At 42.0% G+C, this 26,286-nt stretch overlaps 1 protein-coding gene across 1 annotated transcript in view; it reads right to left on the minus strand.

Moving 5' to 3' along the window:
• Positions 1-2,771: 2,771 nt before the first annotated feature.
• The window catches only part of LOC310761258 (uncharacterized protein), a 34,544-nt gene continuing 11,029 nt past the window's right edge, over positions 2,772-26,286 (minus strand). The window contains exons 4-8 of the mRNA XM_083611172.1: positions 26,204-26,264; positions 21,271-21,946; positions 19,505-19,608; positions 7,854-16,749; positions 2,772-6,307 (exon numbers count right to left, since the gene is read on the minus strand). Coding sequence (XP_083467298.1) covers positions 21,805-21,946; positions 26,204-26,264 — 203 coding nt within the window. The 3' untranslated portion in view covers positions 2,772-6,307; positions 7,854-16,749; positions 19,505-19,608; positions 21,271-21,804. The remainder of the gene's footprint in view (positions 6,308-7,853; positions 16,750-19,504; positions 19,609-21,270; positions 21,947-26,203; positions 26,265-26,286) is intronic.

The raw sequence follows: 26,286 nt of genomic DNA on the forward strand, positions 1-26,286 counted from the left end.
GTCCTTCCAGTGAGCACTCAGGGCTGATTTCCTTCAGAATGGAGAGGTTTGATCTTCTTGCAGTCCATGGGACTCTCAAGAGTCTCCTCCAGCACCATAATTCAAAAGCATCAATTCTTCGGCGATCAGCCTTCTTTATGGTCCAGCTCTCACTTCCATACATCACTACTGGGAAAACCATAGCTTTTACTATACGGACCTTTGCTAGCAAGGTGATACTCTAGTATCACTCTGGTACTCTAATATAAAAAACATTTCTCAACAAATGAGACCTTGCATTTAAGGTGTGCATAAATGTAGGATGTAGTTTTATATTTTAAAAATTTCAACCATTTACTATGCATTATTATTTTCAAAACTCATCTGTAATTTACATTCTTTCCTCCACCGAGATGCTGCAAATGATAATAATTTAGCAGCTGATTTGAGATTTTATACATATATTCATACAGGGAAGTACACTCATTTTTAATCAGCTTTGTACTTAACGACACACTTCGCTCCAAGGATATTTGTTAAGTCTGTTTAGCATGGGTGACAACATACAGGCTGCAGGTACCATCTGCAGCTTTCACGGCTGCAAAGAAAATCTTGCAAACCTGATTAATGAACATTTGACAGAAGAAGCATGCACTGAAACAGACACACAATTTCTCTGCAGCCTTATGGTTCTTCCAGGTGGCACATGAGCATCATCTTACCTGTGTGAACTTAGTATGCATCTGTGTTGCCCACACTACAAGTGATATGAAGGTTTACAATCAGGATGGTGCAGGATTAAGGCCTTCCAGAAGCTGAGTAACAAGATTAGACAAGATCCGGTTTCCTTCTTCTTAGTAAATGATATTTAAGTTTGGAAAAGGAGGAGAGAGTCTTGAGACTCTTTGAAAACTATCTTATTCCCCTTAAAATACTAACTTTCCTAATACAAGATGAGCACGGCTTTGGACTAGAGCTATAGTCCTTTTCAGCTTCTGCCATTGTGTCCCTAACAAGAGATTCAAACACAGAAATTGAGCACATTGAGCTTTTCTCATTTGTAGGAAAAGCTTCAGATTTTAATTTTTTGATTTCTGCATGTCGGGTTGTTGGGAAAGGCAGGATTCTTCTCTGTGAAAATAGGAGATATTGGTCCCCATTTTAAGTACTAGCCCTTTTCAGGTGTTCAGTGAAGATAATGGAAGCTTCTAAGACATAACAGATGACTTGTATTTTAAAGTTTTAAGTGTCTATACACTTATCACATGTATAAATTTTAAATTTACTGTTGTACATTGGTGTGTTTTATAAGCTGTCTCCGACCATAATAAATTATCTATCTAGATGACTTGTAGCCTTTTTATCCTCTTATAACTGTATTTAAATTTGACAATTCTCCTCCCCCCCCCCCCAAAAAAAATTAACTTCCCAGAGAGAAACCTTGAGGATGTTTGTTCAGCTGTAAATAACACTGAATTCAATAGAACTTACATGCAGGCAAGTATACATGAAATCGCAGCTTCAGTCTTCCATTGGTCCTGCACTTGAGACGGATCTTGTGATCCCATTGAAGTCAGAGTAGATAAAGAAATGATTCAAGTAAATGGGATACAAGTTATACAGATTCCAGCTGAGTGGCTCCCTGCAAGGATTAATGAGAAGCTTTTAAAAAGTACTTTATAGTATACCATCAAAAAGCTAGGAATTGTGGAGGAAAAATTGGGTAGGAAAAAAATGTATAAATTCCAGGTGGTATTCAACTTACTCATCGGCATGATTTCTGTTTGTACCATGGAACTTTCCCCTCTCCTCCCCGTGTGCACCCCTTAAATCAGTTCTGGGGGTTCCCCTCAACCATACAGAACAGATCTGAGGAGAGTGCAAGGTAACTGTAGTTTTTTAAGGGTCCTGAGAGTTATTGGAAAACCAGACCCTCCAAGTGCCCCTATTTTCCAGGGACAGTCCTGGATTTACAGAAGCCATCTCAGTTTCTGATTTGATCCCGGAATGTCCCATGTTTTCTTAGTCCCTATTTTCATCGGAGAAATGTTGACGGGTATGGGAGACCCTACTGTATTCCCCTCACAGAGCTTCAGTTCTCAGAGTGTTTAAACAGTCAATCTCCTCTTCCCAGTTCCCTGGATTCTTCGGAGGAAGCCAAGACTGTTTACTATGATTCAGCTTTAAATGTATAGTACAGGCGAGACCAAAAATGCACAGATAACTTGTTTTATTATTAGCACCAGGAGATATTCTGCTTTCAGTCTTCAACCATAGGGCAATATGCAGCACTGTCACTTTTGTATGCCTACAGCAGCAGAGTCCCTGGCGCCCTGACGAAAGCTAATGAAAATTTCAAGCTACAAAGCTCTTCTTTAGGCCTTGTGGAAAGTGATGGGCCTGTCAGAAACAGGATCATAAACAGGTGTAGCTAAGTAAACCCAGAGAGGGGAAATGAAAGATGCTCCCTCCGTAGCCGAAATAAACTAGCTTAAAAGCCAAGCTTTAGAAAATAAAAGAAAACCTCTGTTTATTTAAAATGAAGCCATCTTCTCCCGCACTCAGAACGTGTCTTCCCTGTGAAAGAAGCGGCAAACGGCAGCAAAGTGAAAAACTTTCTGAAGGTCGGAAGGAAAGCCTTTCACATTAAACATTTAAAAGTCTGTCAGGCTTGAAGAGAAAACATACAAATATAGATGGCATTCTGTGTCATGCAGCATAAATGCCTCCAATACTGAGACATTTAGTTATACCAGTTGGCCTCAAAAAGAAAGGGAAAAAGAAACCAGAAGTATAAGGAAGGAGGAAGGTTTAATTTTCATTCTGCTGATATGAAAGGGTTTAAATCTGAAATCCACATTAACAAGAAGAGTTAGGAATTTGAATTCCTAAGGCAGTACTTTGAAATACTATCACACACACAAAATGTCAGGGACTCCGGTAGCTCCAGTAATTGATTTCAACTATTGGGGCTCATGTCTTTAATATATCACACTCAAAGGCCTAGTCTTGGTTTTGCTTGAGAAAAAGAAAAACAATCACTGTGTTATATAGTACAGGACAGTTGCAGTTTTCAGCAGGGAATAGCTCACAGAAGTTATACATCCTCATATTTTTAGAACTGTTACTTATGTGTCCATCAGAGAGGGAGCAACGAGTCATGCCCAGAGCAAGGAAGGTTTATTACTGCACAAATTAAATCATGGATTATTGCACTGCAAAACATTACTCTGCATACTCTGGATGTACAATAAAGATATAACAGTAGTGATAATGCCAGCCAAAGGAAGCGAAGGCGTTTTCTTCTCTTGTCTCCCTTAAGAGATTAAAACAGAGGGTAAGTTGTTTCCCAACTTCATGTGGCATCATATGCAATAGGAAGGCGACATTTATTTATAAATGTTTATTTAAAATTGGAAATGTTCATCGAAGAAGAAAAAAATTACCCAATTTAAAAGGGTCATCCAAAATATATCTAGAATGTCCACTCAGTATCATGTTTCAAATTACTTCTCACTGAAACAAAGGAATAATAAACTTGAAAAATATGTATCTATGGGTTTGATATACCATTTGCAATATGAATCAGCTCCCAACATCTTCAAATTCTAGCATCTTTACAAATATACAAGTTGAGAAATTTGGAGAGCAAGCAGGCACATGAAGAATTTATGCTTTTGCAGCAGTAATTCCCAAAAGTAACAACATACCCCAGTCCCTCCTAAAGACAAATTTCTTGCTAGCCAGCTGCAAAAATAAAATGGTTTATGTTGTTGTTGTGCAGAACGTTCACCTCCACCCTTCATTCGGATCAAGTCCAAAGCTCTTTCGGCTTTTTTCCTTCCATCCAGGCAGGCAGGTGAGTATGCCATCCCCAACTAGCCTTGATTGTAACTGATTATTGACTGTTTGTGAACATATGCAATTCAAGTGCTTCATCACTTAAATGCTGGCGCTTTCCATAAATAAGAGCCGTGTGTCATAAAATATGGATTCGCATAGCCACGCCAAATTAAGGAGAGAGGCTAAACGACAGAAATCTGGGATTAGGTGAAACTAGAAACACTGTTGTCTTTGAATGTGATTTTAAGTAAATGTTGCCCTTTGGTCATTCATCAAAGATTATTAACTTCAGAGTCACTGGCCCATGAAAATACAGGGAATTTAATAGTTTAAATTGATAGTTTAAGAACAAGATTTTTTTCCCCTTCCAACCTTCTTTGTTGTTGGCTCATCACTGGTTCCATGGTGGAAAGGGATGCTAATCTTTTCTCTATTCTGCACAGCCTTCAACAACAACAACGACAATGTATTATTTATACCCCGCCTATCTGGCTGGGTTTCCCCAGTCAATCCGGGCGGCTCCCAACAGAATATTAAAAACATGATAAAACATCAAACATTAAAAACTTCCCTAAACAGGGTTGCCTTCAGGTGTCTTCTGAAAGTCAGATAGTTGTTTATTTCCTTGACATTTGATGGGAGGGCATTTCACAGGGCAGGTGCCACTACCGAGAAGGCCCTCTACCTGGTTAAATAAATCAGATCCCTTGTAACCAGAATGTTCTAATATACATTTTGTATCAGTCTTCATGACGTGGTAATCATTCCTAATTCTCTTTTATTGGATTCTTAATATGTACAGCCCTTCCAAAGAGCTTGATACACCATACAGATTCCCTCCACATATCGTTTTATCTTACAATGAACCCTGTGAGGTAGGTTGGGTTGACAGATGATGGTGGTCAAATCATCTTCATAAGTGTGTATGGATATTAACCTAGCCAGGCTAAAGATCATTCAGGACTTATGTGTGTACTCGCTTTGGTATTTTAATCTTGCCATGTCCTGAGAAGAGTCTTAACTTGAAAATTTAAAAGGGTAAACACAAGATAGTTTAAACGTAATGCAGATATAGATAGTCCACTTTGCAGAATAGATAGATAGATAGTCCATCTTTGGCTATAGATAGTCCACTTTGCAGAAATAGATAGATAGATAGTCCATCTATGGCTATAGATAGTCCACTTTGCAGAAATAACGCTCAAAAACCAGCTGAAAGATTGCTGAGAATGTGTGTCTCATTTAGCAACAGCCCCACTGTGTGGCCTATGTGAGGAAATGCTTCAGAACATATAATAAATAAGGTATGATCCAACAGCCTGTAATGTTTTCAGACCCAGCTTTTAACCTCAACCCCAATCTAAGGCCCATTTTCACTATTTTACTCTGTAAAATTTTCACTATTTCATTTTCACTATTTCACTTTCTCCATCGCTGTCTAGAATGATCAGATGCAAAGACAAATAGGCCTCCTCCTGTATCTTTAGCAGTTGAGTGAAAAAAGGGATTTTGGCAGGTCCTTATACCTGAAATTTCTATTGAAAGTAACAGAACTTTGTCTATTGAAAGTAACAGAACTCTGTATATCATTTGCATCTATTTACCATTTCTATTTGTCTCTCTCTTTCTAAAAAGTATCCTTTGGCAGGGGCAGTTCTCCAGCATATCTATGTGTACTGTGCAAGGTAGAGTGTGCATTAAAATGCATATTTTTGAGAAAACAAGATACAGAATTGTATTACATTAAGGAAAACATAAATACTGAGGAAAATATGCTTTTAAAAATGTGTAAGGCAAAATTTCATCCACAGATACATGTCTCAGGAGAAATTCACACTAAAATGACTATGAATTTTCATGATGGTTTGGAAATGTGGAGAACAGAATTTAAGATTGGAAAACTGGGAAGCTGAAATTGACAGTCACCCATCTTCACGTCTTACACCATGTATTTTACACTGAGTTCCTGTTCTTTTCACACATCTGCAAACCTATTTATAAGCCTGTTGCTTCAAGGGAAGCAGTAGTGTTATTAGCATTAGTTTATTCATTAACATGGAGGCAGACATGTTTTTATTTGCACGTCTCTTTGAAAGCAGCAGTACATCACGTCCATTTGCTCTTAGGTGAACATTGCTGTGTTGTTTTTCAACATGCACCACTCACCTAAGGTGGCTATAATTACTTGGGGGGGGCAGCCTTAGCACCACCTCGTAAATAGTTAATTAATAACAATCCATTCCACCCCATTTGTTCCTGTGTGGATTTTTCAACGACGACAAAAATCCACACAGAAAATGGAAGAGAGTAAGCTTCACTTCAGTCCCATCCAAAACAGGGGAGGAACGGATTATTATGTACTCATCCCTAGCCGAGGGTAAGAGAAAATACTGTAGTTTGCATGTGGCCACCTAGCGAACTGATGGGGACATTAAATGAGCTCTCATTACATATGTAATGTGTAGCACAAGTGACCTTTAGCAACCTGTAGAGTTGAGAATGCAATGAACATATGAAGCAACAGTTTAAATCCAGGACAGGAAATAAAAGTGCCCAGGACACATAACCCTTGAATATTTGCAAATATAGTTCACCTGCTAGCATGACAAAATTAGACCTAGAAGGTCAATAATAATGCTTTGTGTTTTGGAATCTCACCAAGGAGCCTTTGATGCTGTTTGCTAAAAGTAACAACAAAACATAACACTAGCAATGGGGGGGGGGAGTGGCGTGCCAAGTTTAAATACAGAAATGTCCCAGCAGAAATGATCGCTTCAACTATAGCAGGTCACAAAAATAAGTTGCGATGTTCCCGTGTGAAAAACGGCAGTGTCGGGAATCTAGACAGGAGTAAGCATATCAACAAGAGAGCTTGTTTCTCCTTCTCGCCTTTCTCAAGAAGCAGAAATCAACCAAGGGTTGAAACAACAAATAATCTGGAGCCACTTCACACTTATATTACAACTGACAGTGCAATTAAATCTGCGCAATTAACTGCACAATTGACAAGCCAATTAAAGCTGATTTTTTTTATATAAAAAAAATCCAAACCACAAAAATCCTGTTCTGTTAAGAGACAAATCACTTAAAATTCCTTCTTTGTTAGTGTCCTGCCAGTGAGGATCTCCTTTTACTATGCAATCAACTCGAGTGCCAGTCCAGAAATCAGAGCGAGAAAGGGAAGGCTTTGTGATTTCAGCAATACCATCCATTTCTCCACACAGTTCACCAAAATCATGCGTAGGCCCAGTATAACTGAAGGAGCATCTCCACCCACCTCGTTCTACCGCGACACTGAGGTCAAGCTCTGAGGGTCTTCTGGCGGTTCCATCCCTGCGAAAAGCCAAGTTACAGGGAACCAGGTAGAGGGCCTTCTCGGTAGTGGCACCCACCAATGTCAAAAAGAACAACTACCAGACTTTTTGAAGACATCTGAAGGCAGCCCTGTTTAGGGAAGCTTTTACTATTTCATGAATTAGTGTATTTTAATGTTTTGTTGGAAGCCGCCCAGAGGGGCTGGGGAAGCCCAGCCAGATGGGTGAGGTATAAATAATAATAATAATAATAATAATAATAATAATAATAATAATAACAACAACAACAACAACAATAATAATAATAATAATAATAATAATTATTATTATTATTATTATTATTATTATTATTATTATTATTAGCAACGGTGGCAGCTGGTCCCCATTCTGACAGGTAGGATGGGAGGCAGGGGAGTCCAAACTGTAGGTGGAATCAGGGGCAATGACATGGAGAGCCAACTAATTCTGCTTTTTTTCTCTACCCTCCTCCCTGCTGAGTTATGCAAGGGTAACACTGATACTAAAGAATAAACTGTCCCAGACTCATCTGAGATTCTTCTCCACATGCCACCTCCATGTGAGGTCTGGAGGGTGGCAACACGAGAATGTGCCTTTTCTGTAGTGGCTCCCTGTTTGTGGGATGCTCCCCCCAGGGAGGTTCACCAGGCAGCTTCATTATATATTTTTAGTCGCCAGGCAAAAATGTTCCTCTTCAACCAGGCCTTGGGCTGATTAATATTCTACAGCCTTTTAAATGTATCTGTGGGAAGGGGGTAATTATTGTTTCAGTGTAATTATTTGCTTGTGTTTTATCTTGTTTATTTTGTTCTGTGAAACACCCTGGGATCTCTTGATGAAGGGTGGTATATAAATTTAATAAATAAATAAATAAAGGAAGGAAGGAAGGAAGGAGGCAGGCAGGCAAGGTCTGTCTGAGGACCGACAGAGGCTAGGGAAACAGTGTCCCATTTCACTGAAGGACCATCCACCACTGGTAAATAACGTCCCGTGGTAAACAATGGGATTGTAGAATTGAAACACTATGGATTCTGTCAAAGCGCATTCTTGAAATGTTTGTTAAGCAAGAGAGATCAAATGTCACTACCCACGATAATTGGACAGGATATCACTCAAGGCCTCATAGAACTGTAGAGTTGGAAGGGGCCCTAGAGGGTCATCTCAAGTGGAGCATCCATGGCGTAAGATAAATTCAAAAGATCCTGAAAAGATTGAGTAAAGCACTGGCGCATATCATTCAGAAAGAAGCCTTTTTATGCTGTGCTGTACACCAAAGTGTGTTGCCTAGGTTCCTTTAACAACTACCTACACTGAGTAGTGAACTGTTTTGCTTTGCAGTTTCTTCCCAGGTGTTTTACAACGCGGACATTTTCACAATGGCTTAGTCTAAACCAGGAATGGGGAACCTCAGGTTGGTGTGTATGCAGGGCTGTCTTAAGCATATGCGAGTGCAAAGATCTGCTTGGCGCCCCCCCCCCAGGTTGCCCAGTCCCAGACGCGCAGGAGGGCAGAGCCAGCCAGCTGCCTCAGCATCTCACTGGTTCGGTCACTCCTGAACTCACGGCGCAGAGCCACCTGCAGAAGAAGAGCCCACCGCAGCGCTCTGACCGAAAGACGGGCTCTTCTCCGGACTCAACTCTCAGGCCCCGGACTCTTGGCCTGGCGCCCCTGAGAGCCCAGCGCCCGGGTGCCCCACACCCCTAGTGCCTATGGGTAAGATGGCCGTGTGTGTGTGTGTGTGTGTGTGTGTGAATTTGGACCTCAAAACTCATCCTCCTGAGTCACACCCCTCACCACCAGCCCTGTTCGTCACCCTCCCTGAGGGGCTTTTGTCTGACTGGAATGTGTCCTTGAACTCTCCCTCAATGGAGGTAGAACAGGTACAAAAGTGCAAAGAAACTAGTTTATTGCTCTTCTCACTTTTGCCTCGCCCCCCACTGACCCATGGCCCTCAAAAGGTTGTCCATAAAGGACTGTGACCACTGGACTGAAAACTTTTCCCCGCCCCTGGCCTAAACCTCTAACCAGGGCGGAACTAGTGGAAACCTTCCCAGAATGCCTCCCTCTGAGGAAGGACCCCCACCAATTTTAAACCAAGGAGGGCTGAGAGGACGAGGTGTGAGGACTGTGGTGGGACCTATGCAGTGTGCACTCTGGGGAGTTCTGCAGTAAGGGATGCAGATGAGTGGCCAGTGAGTGCAATTGGCCCCAGGCCCTGCATTGCCATGCTAATCCCCTGCACACAGATATGCTCCAACTTAAATCTAAACCAATTCCTTCCACTCAAAATATATTGCATTTCACAAGATGACTGTGCTTTTCATTTTCAAGGGGCAGCATTGCAAAGCCAAAGAATTACAGTTAGCAGTGATCCTCTTAAAACAAACAAACAAACCTATCTGGTTTCCCCACTATCACTAGCAAAAAAAAAGCTTTGCTTTCAACGCATAAGTCAAAAGCACATCGGTGAGCCATTTGTGTGGGCTGGGTTCACACATTCCCCGTGTTTCAGGAACTAAACCTCTAAAGGAGAAATGCATCTTTGGGTCTTGAGCCAAGAGTCGTAAGGTCTCTGCATAAACAGCCAGACCTTGCTAGCATGGGGAATTAGAAGCAAGATGAGGAGTAATCAAATAACTCGTTTGTGACAGAAATAGAAAAATCAATTGATTGCACAGAGTATGCTCTGATTGGGCTTACAACAATTTGGTTGAATCTATAGAGGGGATCAGGACAGATAGGAAAAAAGGACTAGCATGCTGGTACTATAATGAGGATGGAGAGGTGGCGGCAGTGTTCAGAGTGAAGTGAATCACAGCAATGACAAGAAAATGCCTACTAGGGGTGGTGAAGGTTGCAAGATCTACTTCCAGTTCCTAACACTTAACATGCCATGCTAATTTAGTCATTAAAAATACACCTTATATATCCACATTTTATGGGGTGAAACCCAGGGTAGCTTCCAACAATCAACTCAGGGTAGAAGTTACCAATGCACAACATGGCTGACTATCTAGCCAAACCCAATAAATGCACACCTGGGTATGATACATGACATTCACTCAATATGTGTGAACGAAGACAAACTAATTCGAAACTAGTTTCAAAGTGTTGGTGCTGAACTTTAAAGCCCTAAACAGCCTTGGCCCAGTATACCTGAAGGAGTGTTTTCCACCCTCCATCATTCAGCCCAGACACTGAGGTCCTCCTCAGAGGGTCTTCTGCTGATTCCCTCACTGCGAGAAGCAAAGTTACAGGGAACTAGACAGAGGGCCTTCTCGGTAGTGGCCCCCTCCCTATGGAACACCCTCCTTTCAGATGTCAATGAGATAAAAAAATTATACAACTTTTAGACGACATCTGAAGGCAGGCCTGTTTCAGGAAGTTTTTAAGGTTTTATGTTTTTATATACTGTATGCTGTAAGCTGCCCAGAGTGGCTGGGGAAACCCTACCAGATAGGCAAGGTAAGGAGGAGAAGGAGAAGGAGACGGAGAAGGAGAAGGAGCAGTCAGTCATGAGCTTAGCTTGGCAAAGTTGACAAACTGGACTTTAGAATGGATAAACATTTAAATTCCACTTAATCATCTGAAAGGATCTGAATAAACAAATGCCAATTTTGTCCATTAGATGGCAGCCTAATTCCATTTTCAGGCACCTCTAAATCAGCCGGGTACAGTTTTAGGTTTGTTCCGATCTGCTTTTATAGCACCTGTTCCTTGGCAAATACTCAGCCGATGACGACCGCTCAGTCCAGTAAAAAACATTGCATGAGCCTCCGGTCTTCAAGTGGTGCTTCAAAGAATGAACTGTTTCAGGGGAACTGCATGTTTTCAGCTGCTTTGTTACACAAGGGAGTAACACTTTGCTCTATCAATGGGTGGCCAGATACAAAGTAAAAAACAAAGCATAACAAAACAAAGCAAAGCACCTTACAGGGCTCCTGCACATTTAACAGTTGTGTAAAAGGAAGGGACTTCAGCCTGCGCAGCCAAAATGCTGCTGCAATTTCATGGCTACATAATGGTGGTCACTACCAATGAAGTTTCAAAATAATAATCATTTGTTCTATTCTTATTATTCTTGAGGCATTAATCACCTTACAAACCACAATCTCAAGGTGATTTATGAGGAAGCTGACTACAGGCAGGCTCAATTTTCTGGTCATCAGAGGTGAATGAAAGCTTTGCAATTGGCTGATCATTCAGCAAACCAGATTTTCAACACCATCCTGGGACGGTGGCCGCAGAGCTCTGGGACATCCTAAAGTGTACAGTGGTACCTCTAGATGCGAACGGGATCCATTCCGGAGCCCCGTTTACATCTAGAAGCAAACGTAACCCGTGTCCACGAGTCTGCACATGTGCGGGTCACATTTCGGCACTTCTGCACATGCGCGTGATGTCATTTTGAGCATCTGCACATGCGCAAGCAGCGAAACCCGGAAGTAACGTGCTCCATTACTTCCTGGCTGCCATGGAGTGCAACTCGAATGCGCTCATCCCGAAGCACATTCAACCCGAGGTATGACTGTACATGAACTTGGACAAAGATACCAAAATGGGAACATGTGGCTACTGTGGACTCCAATTTAAGCCGCAGCACTATCACTGAAAATTGTCTTTATTATACTATAATATTAAATATATACATTTTTTAAAAACCTACAGAAGACAACTGAAGGCAGTCCTGTATAGTGAAGTTTTTAATGTTTAGTGTTTTATTATGTTTTTATGTATGCTGAAAGCCGCCCAGAGTAGCTGGTGTAACACAGTCAGACAGGTGGGGTATTATTATTATTATTATTATTATTATTATTATTATTATATCAAATTTAATCTAATACAGTCTCCACAGTTTGTGAAATTGGTGGGAGAAATTTGCTACTTCACTTACATAAGAAAAGAAGGGGACTGGGTATCTCTTTATAACACCTTTCGATACCCTAAATAGAAGCCTTTTTCATAGGGGAAAGGGGGGACTTTTGATATATTGGATGCAAGATTTTGGCACAGCCCTAACTACTAATTGCAACTACGGCTTGTGCTGGAACAAAGCTGTGTTAAGCAGCATTACCTTGTTAGAGCATGGCTAGAACTAGAAAACTATTAGTTGTGTAATCATCTGATTACTTTGTCCAGATGAGCCTCTAATCATTGTCATAATGAGGTTTTCAGTATGCAGGTTTCTAATGGGCTCTGTGTCACATTTTAGGACTCAGAGAAGGTGGAATTTGCATACCCCAAGCCAAGTTTGGAAAGAGAAAAAAGAAACTTGGAGGTAAGAGTGTTGCAGTGATACCAATATGCCCAGTTAAGGAGAAATGTTAGTAACAACTCACATGAGATGGGCCGGTTACAATTTCTGAATTGACTGAATTTGAAAGTGTAGTTTATGTCAAGTCTAGCTATAATAGTTATCATCTGATATGAGAAAGTAAGCATTTTAAGTAGAGCTATGAAATTATACTTCCGTTCCTAACCGTGTCTAGCGAACAATTTGTATCAAAGATCCTGCATTCGATTGTGCATAATCAATATGCAATGTTTTATCATCGAAGTTTTAACACTTCTATAACACTTTGTAAATTAAGTGTGCAATTCTAGAAAGGAAGGATCTGTCACTTCCAAACCCCCACCAGAGCAAAAGATGAGATTGCCTCTCTCTCTCACACACACACATACCCAATGGGGTGCCAACTTTAATAAAATATTGGCGGGCCCAGGTAAACCCCAACCTACATAATCAATCACACAATGTGTTGCACACACACCATTTCAATGGCAATGATAAGCAACTTGGGGGGGCTCAAATATTTTGGGGGGAGCAAAGGGACCCTATGCACCCCATTTTGGTTATTTTTTGCAAAAAGACCAAAAACCCTCAATTTGTTCCAATGGAAATTAGTTGTGTCAGCTCCAGACTGGTATGACACCCCCAGCCCCCAATTGTTGGTCCCCTAAGAGCTGAATCTGGTAGGTATCCTTCAGTTGTCATGCTCCACTACCACTTGACAGGGATAGCATAGCTTCCGTTGTTTATGCTCTGGTTGTTGGCATCAGTCCATCTGGAGAGACGATGGAGTGTGCCTCCAGGGGAGAAGTCAAACTGCGTAGTGACCTCCCTGAGACACAAGCCTGGGCAGTGTGTATGGAGGTCTGAAGCTCTCACAAAAACTAACAGGACAGGAATAGCTAGCATTTCTACCTTAGCAGTCCTGTTGCTTTTAGTATCTGTGTAGGAGATGAAAATTCACCAAGTGCAGATTGTCATGCCAGAGGTTCAGTGGTTTGAGAAACTGCACATACCAAAATTCTCACTGCTACACAATGTTAAAAGTTGAGTGTGTGTTGGAAAGCTGTCAATTCTGCCAGAGAGAATACGTTTAAATCAAGACTTATGATAGAAGAAAAATGTATCAAAAGAAGCCAGCTGGCTGAAAAATGGCAGCAAAACAATGACTACATGTTTTATCTCTGCTAAAGTGATTCCAGTAATTTTCCAGTAATTCTTATTTTCATATATACAGTATCATAGCTATATAGATATGCACAATATTCATTTTGTCCCTTATGTCATTTAGTCATTCTTTCCAACTTCTGCACAAATTCTTCAACCCAAGCACACCCAAACATAGGAATTTTTTTAAGTCCCATTAATCTCACTGAAAGGGATTTGAATGCATGCTTGACACACCCACTAAAATCAATGGAACCCAAAAGTCCTTAACTTGGGTTGTCTCAAGGTAGCCGAAAGAGTTTGCTTTATATGCTCATCCTCAAGTCATCAACACTGATTAACTTCTTCAGGGCCTGAATAGCCAAGGAAAAGTGCAGGTGCCTGGAAGGTTTCTTTTAATCAAGCACAATTTGTAACAATCACCACAACTTCACAGAGCACATCTGTTAAAGCATCATCCTTCAGATTCCACTTTCCTGGGATTGAGGAGCCAACATGAGGCAGCCTCAACTTTGATCTTAAAATGACAGCATGAATTTGAAGTTTGGCCTGAAGCCTAATAATAATGTTCATATTAAACTATTAGAAATAGTGGCATCTCATTGCTGGCAGTAAAGAGAGAGAGAGGGAGAGACTTTAAATCCCATGCTTTGGTCAAGATCTGGGAGCCACCTCCAAAACCTAGGAGCTAGGACCAATAATTGACAAGAGGTATATTGCCCCCAATATAATCCATTCTCTCTCTCTGAATCGGTTAAAAAATTAAGATCTCATGCCTCTATTTTACACACACACACACACACACACACACGCACACCACTTTCTTTGGCACCATTACTATATTACACTTTTCACAACTTTCCCTTACCACCACTACCCCTTTTTTCCCATCCAAGCAAACAATACAGTATCAGAGAAAATGATAATCTGATCTCATCCACCATTTAAGATTGTCACCAATGTGCCCCCCACCATGGAGTTTCCTGAAGTCCTTAACAATTCCTGATGCCATCAGGACACTTACGCTCAGCAGAAGGAGGTTCGCAGCATTGGGGGCCTCATTCAGAAGGCCCCAGAGCAGGCAGTGGAAATGTCCCTTCAGTTCATGTTAGTGACACCCATTTTAAAACCAGCATATCCACAGAGTGCAACGAAGGAAGAGATTTTGAGTCATAGGTAAAATTATTGGAAGTGTGTGAATAATAATAATAATAATTTATTATTTATACCCCGCCCATCTCGCTGGGTTTCCCCAGCCACTCTGGGCGGCTTCCAACACAATATTAAAATGAAGTAATGCATCAAACATTAAAAGGTTACCTAAACAATAGAATAAAGAAAGAGCCATGTAAAGAGAAGTGAAGGCTAACAACACATGTCCTTATCCTCATTTTCTTCCAGGACTGCCTGAAAAGTTGTATGGATGATCATGCCACAGAAGTCTGAGCCAAATTCTGGCTTAACGAAGCTGGAGAGGACAATGTTAGACTCTGCCTCCTCTGAGTCTTCCTTGTCCCATTATCCCTCCTGCCTGCAACTCCCCACACTGAGCTTATCCCGGAGTTCTTCCCCCAACACCACAACCCCATCCGTTAAAGACACAATTCACCTCAACTGCAGAAGGGCTTCCAGGGCCAAGACAAGGATCATGGGGTACTCTCCAAATTGGCCCAGTTTCCCCAGGAGAACAGAGGAGAAATGTTCTCTAGGACAGAAAATGGGAATGCAGGGAGTGTGGAGAAACTGAGCTCTTCAGGAGTGAAATGACTTGCCAAGATGATTTCAAGGGAGCCAAGGCTCTGCAGGAGACCCTCACCCCAGGAGACAAAGAGAAGGGGAAGAAATCCTACTGACAGTCTGAACATGCTGTCCAGAGAAGTCCCCCCTCCTAACTAGCTAAAAGGCCCACCCAAGCCTAACTTCAACCCCAGCCCTAAGCCTACACCTAACCCTAACTATCCCTCTATATGTAAAATATATACAGAATGAATATATACAAAGTATATAAAATATGCACAATTATGCACAAAAATAAAAACGTAAAAATAAAAATATTAAAGAATAAAAAATTACAATATTAAAGTAAAGGGCAACGGATATTAAAACAAAATAAAGCATATTTAAAAATAAAAATAAAAAAATCAAATAAAAGTCAAAGTAATCAAAAAGCAAAAAAGCAAATAATAATCAAAAGCATCTCCTGAACCTCCTTTCATGAACTCCAACCATCCCTCTGCTCACTAACCCACAATGGACCCCTGCACTTGGTAGCTTTTAAGAGAGAAGCAAAAGATGTCACAAAGGAGGGCAAATCATTCCTAGCATGGCAACCCACCCATCTTGACCCTGGGCCTACCTTGCTCCTCCTAAGCTGTGATGCTTCTTCAGAACTTTGAGGCAACTTCTGTTCTATCTGCAGGTTTGCTGAATCTTCTCTTACCTCCATTCCCCAACTCTAACCATGCCTCTCTCTCCTCTGACCTCTCACTAACCCACAATGGTCTCCTGCAGTTGGTGGCTTTTAAGGGGGAAGCAAGAGATGTCACAAAGGAGGGCAAGTCTTTGCTACCGTGGCAACCCACCCACTTTGACCCTGGGCCAACCTTGCCCCTCCTGAGTTGTGATGTTTCTTCAGAACTTGGAGGCACATTGCTGTTCCATCTGCAGGTTTGCTGAATCTTCTCTTACCTCCATTCCCCAACTCTAACCACGCCTCTCTCCTCTGACTTCTCCTCCCTAACCCACAGTGGACCCCTGCACTTGGTGGCTTTTAAGAAGGAAGCAAGAGATGTCACAAAGGAGGGCAAGTCTTTGCTACCGTGGCAACCCACCCACTTTGACCCTGGGCCAACCTTGCCCCTCCTGAGTTGTGATGTTTCTTCAGAACTTGGAGGCACATTGCTGTTCCATCTTCAGGTTTGCTGAATCTTCTCTCTTGAGGTTCACGTCTTTATTTCAGCTCATTCTTCATTCAGCCACTTTTCTAAAGGGAAACCATCCCCATGTCCTTTTAAATATAGTAGAAGACTCCCAGGTCTAGGGGTGTTCATAGCACAGGATTCGACAATCTGCTTTCCATGCAGGTGTTCAGGCTTGGGCAGCAACTCCAGGTGGCACTGGTGATGTCCACTCCCCCATCTGAAAATGCACAGGAAAACTATTTATGTATGTGACTTCTTCAATGAAAGTATTATATGCCCCAATATGGTGTGAGGAAGCAGTACCTACGAAGGAGGAGTGGTAGTTGAAATTGATGGAAAATGCTGAATTAGCAAGTTTAATTAGTAAAATTGGAGAACAAAATGAAACAGTTTTCAAGGAGGAATGGAAAATGTTTCTGGACTATTTAAAAAATGATTGTAAATCTGTAAGCATGCTCAGAGGTTTGGATTAAGTTCAGAAGTAAAAGTTATTGTGAGAATAAAATTGAGAAAAGAAGGTATAGATTAGTTATAATATGCAGCAGTAAAAGATAATCATGAGAAAACCATGGAAGGGTGGCAGGGAAGTCAACTTTTTAAATGAATATGTACTGGGAAATGTTGGCTCAATTGTATTTTATTTGTGAAAATTTATGAGTATTTTTTTAAAAAAAGGAAAGAGAGCTACTGCCGGTCATTTTAGATGGTGCTGAGATAGATGGGTCAATGGCCTGACTCTGTCCAAGGCAGCTTCCTATGAATATTCCCCTTAAGTAATTTAGCTGAAGACGAGGAAGTTAACCACAAGACTGACCGTTCCTTTTTTTAAGAGACAATATTAAAAAGTTTCTGTTCTATATACAACAATGCAAGTACAAAAATCCTGAATAGGAGGCGGTGGCAAAATTCCTACCTCTGTAATAAAGCCATATAGGCAAAGTGACCTGTCCCGATGGACTAGATGACACTTGAGGTCCCTTCCAACTGTACAGTTCTATGATGTCAACTGCAACAGATACTCCAAAATTACAAAGGGGAAAATTTGAGCATCTGAATGCAGCTGTACCTTATTCTGAGTTCCTGCACAAGCCTCTGTAGCCCCTATCCTGTTGTCACACACACACAGCAAGGGGTATTCAGAGGTACCCCCCCACACACACACACCAAATATGGAAGCTCTCTATTTTATTTATTTATTTATTTATTTTTATTACATGTATATATCACCTTTATCTTTCAAGGATCTCAAGGTGGTTAACATAGTTCTCCTCCTCCCCATTTCATCATCGCAACAGCACTGTGAGGGAGGTTAGGTTAAGAGATGGCGACTGGCCAGTAGCATAGCTAGGAAGAGGTAGAGGGAGTGGGACATTTCAAGTGGCACTTTTTTGAATGTGGCATCACCTCCACAGCAGATCTGGAAGTGAGCAATAAGCACCCATTGCATTCAAAAGAAACGGGCGAGCCCTGAACATCACCACAGGAAAGGAGATCCCATCCCCACCCTCCACAGCTTCCTCTTTCCGCCCCATTTCAGAGGCAAAACAGTTGGCCGGTGCAGTGGATGTGCACCTAGGGAGTAAGGAGGGAGGGAGGGAGGGAGGGAGGGAGAGAGAGGGAGAGGGAGGGAGGGGGAGAGAGAGAGAGAGAGAGAGAGAATCTGTGAGCGCACACTTGGACACGAGGGCTTGGGGGGGGAACTCGCAGAGGGGAGACTGTTCTCCCAGAAAGTGGGGTTGTGGGTGCTGTTATGGAAAGGCAGACAAGCAAGGGTGCCAACTTGGGCCCCAGACTGTAAGATATTGTATTTCCCTTTATGTTATGAATGGACAAGCATTAGCAAAAAAGTGTCTGGCTGGTTTCAGATCTTGTGTCTGTCATTCACCACAGCCAAGACAGATTCTGTGTAAAAGGTGTGAAATTCAGCCTTCAGGGTTTAAAATATAGTTTATTACTTTACGGTATTGTTGCTGAGTGGGCAAATTTAAGTTGTATGTCTTTCTAGTGCCTTACTCCATTATTGTTAAATGGGCAATCCCATAGAATACAGTAAATCACTATTGTTTCTCTTCAGCGCCATGTAGTGGTAATAAGTCAGTGACCTGTAGTTGCAAGTCATAGACCTTGCCCCTTCCCAAAAACCTATTCCTGTGGACTGTCATAGTCTAGGAGAGCAACAGTGGACTGTGTTGGTGGAGCTATAGTAAAGGAGGAAATAAATCTCTTTCACAGGGACAGAGAACCTGTGACCCTTTTATGCTTTAAGCATAAACCCTTTAAGCAACTTCCAACTGCTTTGTTCACAATCAGTAGATAACCCACAAACTTCTGCTGGAATCCCACAACTTTTTACACCACAAATGTTCTGGTTTATGTTTGTCCCACTTCTGTTGCGCTATAATCCCTCCAGAGAGCAATATAGTGTCATAGCATTGGGGAAGCTTTGCGGAACAAACTAAAGCAATTCACCACTCACAAATGATGATTGTGTCCAGAGCATATTGCAAAATACACCTGCAAAAAAACACAGCAGTCTATAGTGCCCTTTCTATCAGTTCAGGTATGACTGCTATGTAAAGCCATCTGTCCAACTCATGCACCCTTTGCAAGAAGACTGGATTGAAAATATGGGTGAAATAATTTTTCAGAAGTTAATCCCTTTGAATTCAGTGAGGCTTGCTCCTAGATAAATGGGTCAGGATTGTTGCCTTTACCTCTTCAGTGCACTACAGCAATGTTCCTCCAAGGCATACAAACTTCTCCCACAACAACCCTGTGAGGTTGGTTAGGCTAAGTAAGAGACAGTAACTGGCCCAAGGTCACCCAGTGACCATCTTGGTGGAGATTTTAATCCTGGTCTCTCAGACCCAAGGCCAACGCTCTAACAGCTACACCACACTGGCTACTAAAACTCCATGCCCTCACCCCACCCCCAACATCCAGTTAGGAAAAGGGCAAGCAGAAGAACTTACTCAGTTTTAATGACCTGGAAAAAGACAGAGCAGATTCTTGGCCAGGATGGTTCAGTCCATGGAGGGCATCTGGCATGGGTATTTTTCTCAATAGACTGCATGACCTGCAATGCGGAGGAGAAGAGTTCAGAACAGGTCATTCCTCCAAAAAAAGGGGGGAGGGGGAAAATAGTATCCTGGTCCAACTGTATAAAGGAGGATTGGCTCCTAGAACTTCCGTGCACTTTTGCAATAGACTACTTGTTCATTTTCCATTAAATAAGCATTAAATAAGGCTGGCTGAAAAATAATAATTAAAAAAGGCTGAAGCAACATCAAGAGTTTTGCTCTCCAGACTGAGCCCTGCAGAAGGGAGCTTGGCATTGCTTAGTCAGAACAAGACACAGCCTTAGGAGCGCATACCTTCTGGAAGATCTCCAGGCTGCAGTTGGGGGCATGTTTCTTGATATCTTTGATCAGCTGGTGGAGATGGAGCCATTTCAAGAGCTTCTCCAGGATACATTATCTAGCAAGGCAACATGGACATATGGCATTTAGGGGTAGGTGAATCTCTGAAGTGTTGGTTTCTCTCGGTTCCTCATTTTTCTAAGAATTGTCAGCTGGCAACTCTGGGCGGCTAATGCTAAAGCAGTATCTGAAGCTGCCTGGGCAGCTTATCCACTGGCCAATGAACAGGGCTAGATGATAATTTGAGACCAGTTTACCTACAAAATCATCTTATCCCATACCTGCCCACTCCACTGCTTTGATCGATGGAACAGGCACTGTTATAAGTGCTACATAATACTTGTTTGAAACATACACACCATGTGCATTTATGTGTGCACACACACAGGCTGGCACCCATCTGAAGACTTCACCCAGAGCAAAAAAAGTGGCTAGCCCCCACGCCACCTTGTAGCTATGGCTCTGCTCTAACATGCATGGATCTGTGTATATTAAAATAAATCACTTCATTTAGGATGGGGGGGGGAGTTCCCCTCCTTTATCCCAGGCCTCTGTTCTGTGCCATTAATAAGTGTGTAACAAGCAGAAACTCAGTAGATCAGGGGTAGCCAAAGAAGTGCTCACCCCCCATGCTTTGGACTAAAATGCTCATCTTCCCTGATTATTTACCATGCTACTTAAGGCTGATGGGAGTTGTAGTACACAACACCTGGACGGCACCACCTCTGTGGTGGTGCTCGGTTGGTATTGTTGTTGTTGTTTACTAAATTTATATACTGCCCTACATCAAAAAATCACAGGGCAGTTCACAGATTAAGAACATGAGACTCTTAATCTCAGGTAGTGGGTTCGAGCCGCAGGTTGGGCCAAAGATTCCTGCATTGCAGGCGGTTGGACTAGATGACCCTGGCCCCTTGTGAGGCTTTCAAGGCATAGGAGCTGCGGAAAGAGGGTGGTTCAGGAAGGGCTCTGCATCTCACGTTTCAACGGCAGCTTCGCAACGCCCCTTCCTTCCCTTTGCAGGGTCTCCACCAGACGGCGGCGTTTTCCCCACCAACTCCTCCTCCCTGTAAACCGGAGATCACCCGGCAGCAGCTGCAGTTGGGGAGAGAGCTGCAGTTGCCTCCGAGGATACATCTCCTTGCTGGAACTGAGCAACGCAGAGGGTGGAGAGGAAACAATGAAACAGGGCAGCAGAAGGAAGCCACAGCGAGCGCTGCCGGGGAAACAGCTGCGCCTCTGCTCGTGCAGGAGGAAAGGAAACCAAGTGCATGCAAAGCTTAAAGGAAACGAACAATGGACAGGACGTGGGGACCTACCCTTCTCCATCTCTCCAACGGCAGCCAGCAGAATTCCTGGCGCTTTACGCTGCAACCCTCATAAACACCTTTCTCTGGGAGTGAATCCTGCTGAACCAGTCAGGCTTTACTGCTAAGCAGACTTGTGGAGGATTGTGCTGCAAATACCAACAAAAAAAGTGCACGCGCCGCTGTAGGTACCTTGCAGCTCCAATGCAAAGTGAAGTTTGCTTTCCTTAAGAGTTTCTTTTGCTTTCTCCACCCCCGATTCCGATAACAGGGAAGGAGCCCAGGCAGGGCAAAGACAGATAGTGAGATGCAGATGGAGCAGAGGGATGCTTTTGCTTTTTGTCCTTAAGGAAGCTAGATCAAAGGAAGGCTGGTGCTGCATTTTTCAGTGCCTCAAGGAAGGCTTCTCTGAAAAGACTCAGAAATGACTTTGCTTTCTTGGGCTGAAAGCAGTGACTCTGCAGGGGAGTTCCATAAAAAAACTTTCTCCTGTCTGCTCACCAAAGTATCCATAGCAGTCTCTCCACACGGCCGGTGTATTGCTGTTCAAAAACTTTCTGAACTTTTTCTCAGCTTTGCAGGGCGTTTCCTATCTTTCAGTGTTTTCATTGCTATTCCCAACAGGCGCCCGTTTTTCAAACTGTCTTGACTGCTTGTTCCAGATTTCTCACTCTCTACTTCTCTCTGTCTGCAAGGAGAAAGATTAGCTCACCATTTGAATCTCCGCACCTCTATGTTCGTTGCTGCCAAGGCAGAGTTGATCCTAACAAGACAAGCAGGTTAGCTGCGGCTGCTCCTAGAGTTTTGTTTTCTGCAAGCTATGCTTAATGCTCCTTATTACCTCCAGCACCCTTTCCAAAGGGATCATCAGCTGCAAGAACTGGGAGAAATATTCTTACCTAAACACGACATCCAGACCTGCCTCCATAGCGTCTGAACACTTCACTTTCTAACTCCCCTCTGCTAAACTCCTCCCTCCAAACAGATTGAAAAGTAACTTTAGAGTGACTCAAACCCCATTCTTTTAGGTGAAAGTTTTACACCCATTTCCAAATAAAAGTAGCCTCAAACCTTTTGAATATCTACATAGCCTCTGCCTTTTTTTCATTTATTTATCTGAAAGTTTTAAGCAGCCTTTCAAGACAAGAGCGTCCTCTTGAGACAGATGGCATAAAATGAATTATATATATTATATACATAATTTAGTGAAAGGTTTTCACAGGAGCTTGAAAAGAGCTGATTATCTTTTCATGGTAAAAACTGAAGTTCTGCACAAAATATTAAATAGCCTCAACCCCACACTTAAAAAAACAACACCTTAAGATATAATTCTGGAGAAATAGCTGTTGGGTTGTCCTTGGGTATGCATCATTAACTATAATTGGATTGTAGAAATATACTTTGGTTTTCAACTAAGGCTGAACCATGGGCATAGCTAAGATTTATTTTAGGGGGGCGGACTTTAAGTTGGGGAGGGCAGAACTGAGTTATCTGTAATATAATTGGTCAGTTAGTTAAGCTCAGCAACTTTTTGCGGCAATCTCCCCTAAAAACAACTTTTTGCGCCCCGCTGATAGCACTACAATGTCAAAACTGGCAAAAGAGGTTTCTTGCCATTGAGCATGTCTTTATTTTTAATAAACAAATAAATAATAAAAACAAATGTTGCCAATGTGTCATAGTGAGAATAGACTCATTGAAGTCTATTTATTTCAGTGGGTCTACACCTAGTATGACTAACAATGAATATCACGCATACTGGCTATTTATGTTATCAGTGTCTCTCTACATATGCCCAGATCATGAGGCCAGCCTTTTAGGAAGGTGAAATCCCTTTAAAAAGGTTGACTATTCTAACAGTTACAGTATCAATATGTTATCATGCTTTCTCAAGATATGTTCCTCTAAATATGCCTAGTAACAATTTCTCTGTGTTCAAGAACTAAGCCGTTCTGTAACACGTTTGGGGAAATTTAACACAAATGGGATGATAGGAGAAAACTGCAACCCTGACCCTAAACCACCAGATGACAGCCTGGTATCACTATGGTGAAGTCTTGACTTTCTAGTACTGTATATGAACCAAAACACCTAGTGTGGATAGGCATTGTTTCATATAGGTATGACCTTACTCAGGGAGCAATGGAGGTAAGTCAGGGTCTTTCTAGAATGGCACTCCCTGAAATAGGATAGCAAGTAACTGTTCAATGAGGAGGCTTTTCTAGAACAGTCACTAGCTTTTTAATTCCTAATCTGAAAAAGTCTATACCTACCTTTCATCCCAATCTTTTTTTTATCCTACGAGTCTTACATCCAAGTATGTCTTGCATTGGATTACAGTATTATGAATACACATGACCTATGCACAAGACTTATGCCAAAATATGCAGCAGTTCTCGTGTCTTAAAACAAATCTTGGGAATCTATTTCAATTTAACATTCAGATTTAAATATAGATTTTGCAAAATTGCCATGAAAATAAGTAGTTTTCACCAAGTCATATTTCACATCATAATTAATCTTTAGACCTTCAGCTTTTGCAGCCTTCAAATCAATTTAAGTAAATCTGTACTTGCAGCAAATTCATTAATTTTCAATCCTGTGCAAGTTTCATTTCCGCACTACTTAGACTGACAAATTCAGATATAACGCCAAAGTGGAAGTGTTATATTAAATCTGTATCGCTGACTGAATAATAATCATGTTTAGCAAAGAAAAGCAACATCTGTGAAACTCTGGAGCCACCAACTGTTCATATTCTGCAACAGCTAGTCTGCTTTCCCACTCAATAGAAGTAGATACAGCAAACGTTTAGGTGTTAAGGCTGATGCCTTAACAGAGGTGCCTTGCGATCAGCAACAATCACAAACTGCTTTCTTAGAACTTATCCACTACAGTGGTACCTCAGGTTAAGTACTTAATTTGTTCCGGAGATCCATACTTAACCTGAAACGGTTCTTAACCTGAAGCACCACTTTAGCTAATGGGGCCTCCTGCTGCCGCCGCGCCGCCGGAGCACAATTTCTGTTCTTATCCTGAAGCAAAGTTCTTAACCTGAAGCACTATTTCTGGGTTAGCGGAGTCTGTAACCTGAAGCGTATGTAACCTGAAGCGTATGTAACCCAAGGTACCACTTTATGTGCCCACACTTTTCCTTGATCTTTCAGGTCAGGCCCAAATCCAGATGGAGAAGATTGGTATGTGGCCAGAGAGGATGTCCTATATTGCCCTGGTTCCCTGTTGCCTCTGACACATCTGGGCCTTTCCAAAGAAATCCTCTTGACCCATGCTTGTTTGTTGCTTACATCGGTAGCTGGAAGAATAGATCAAGGAGTGGAAGAGAGCCCTTTTCTATTACTCACTATCCTTATGCAGAGCCAAAGCTACCGGGGGGGGGGCCTAGCTGAGCTTTTTGCCCCAGATGAAGCATCTAGAGGGGTACCATTGAGGCTCCCAGCCTGTGTGTATATGCAAATGTGCATGGGGGGGGGGCAAACTAGGTCTTTGACGTGGGTGAAATAAAGCCTAGTTTCACCCCTGCCTTATGCCGCTTCACCACAGAGGTGGCTTCTGTGTGGGCACTATAGTAAGACTGAATCACATCATCACTTCATCTGTAAGCCGCCTTTCCATAGTTCAAATCATGGTCAAAGTGGCTTACAACACTGAAAAGATCATAAGTGATAAATAAAACACATCAAAAAGTACACAGCTATAATTGATCTATTTGCACATAAATCATTATAAGATACAAAAATAAAGATACAAATATCAATAACAGCAACAAAAAAAATTCCCAGCAAACCACCCTAAAAACCCCAGACCACATGTTTTTCAGCAGTGTCAGCTTTTGCAGCCGGATTCACTTAGGGACCCACCCTTTCAGGACAGGTGGGAGAAAGTCAGCAAAGCAGGGAACAGGTATTCCAGAACTCACAGCCAAATGGTCTCTGACTTCTTTAGCAACCTCTGCTTTTGTAGCTAGAGTGAGTTCAAATGTCTTATTCTAGACTAGAACTGCTACCTGAAAACAAGAGAAAAATAATCGTTCACTACCATGTTGAATTTTCCACTGACTGGCATCTACAAAACATCTAGGGTTGTTTTGTAAACTCAGGTGACATAAGGGAATGTGCCCACTGTCACCTACTTTTTCATTCGTTTGGTGGTCTGGAGGAAGACTTCAAGTTGATAGGCATTATACTATTATCCAGTCCTGGAGTTTATATTAAGACAGCCCTAACCCTTTAAGAGCCACCACCAGATGGCCAAGGAAATGGAAATGTATTATCAATGGGGATTCAAAAGGACCCAGTCACATGTGTCACGAAGGCCTGTATATTCACTCAGTGAGGCACAATTGTCTTGTTAGAGGCATGTGATTTTTCAGATTGCAATTTATTTGGCTGAGGCTTCCAACATAACAATTGCAGGTGACCTCTGGACCAGCACAAACAAGAGATCACACAGTATATTCTCATTTTTAGAGATAGAACTGTGGGATTGCAGCTCAGCCACTCTTCCCTTTGGATCCTGACACCTTCTCCTGCTGCAGGAGCAGAGGTAGGGGAATATTTATCAAGTAAGTAAGGCCCTAAGTATATTCACAGCTCTAACAGTCCCCCACTCCCCTGTAAGACTAAATTATCTGTAACAGTTGAAGTGGATCGTAAGAGAATACTGGGAAGACACAAATTATTCTCATTACTGTCTGTATGTTGCATTTCTACAGTGAAAATGTAGTTAGCTTGAGATTTAGACATGCCTTGATGCCAACAGTTCATGCACACATTGAATCCCAAACGAAGTATTCTTCTATGGTACCAATCACTATGTGACACACACAGAGCGAGCAAAGGGGGGGTACAGCAAAAATTCAGCCTTCCTATGCATCATTTACTAGAGCAGCAACTTGTAAACACTCTGTGACATCAAGGCCACTCACCCAATAGCTAGGGAGGATTCAGATTTCACCACTTTCTTCAGGTTTTGTCCTCTCCGGTTTACTACATTTATTGGCAAAAAAAG

This window comes from Podarcis filfolensis (assembly GCF_964270895.1).
Source record: "Podarcis filfolensis genome assembly, chromosome: 4".
Lineage (NCBI taxonomy): Eukaryota > Metazoa > Chordata > Lepidosauria > Squamata > Lacertidae > Podarcis > Podarcis filfolensis.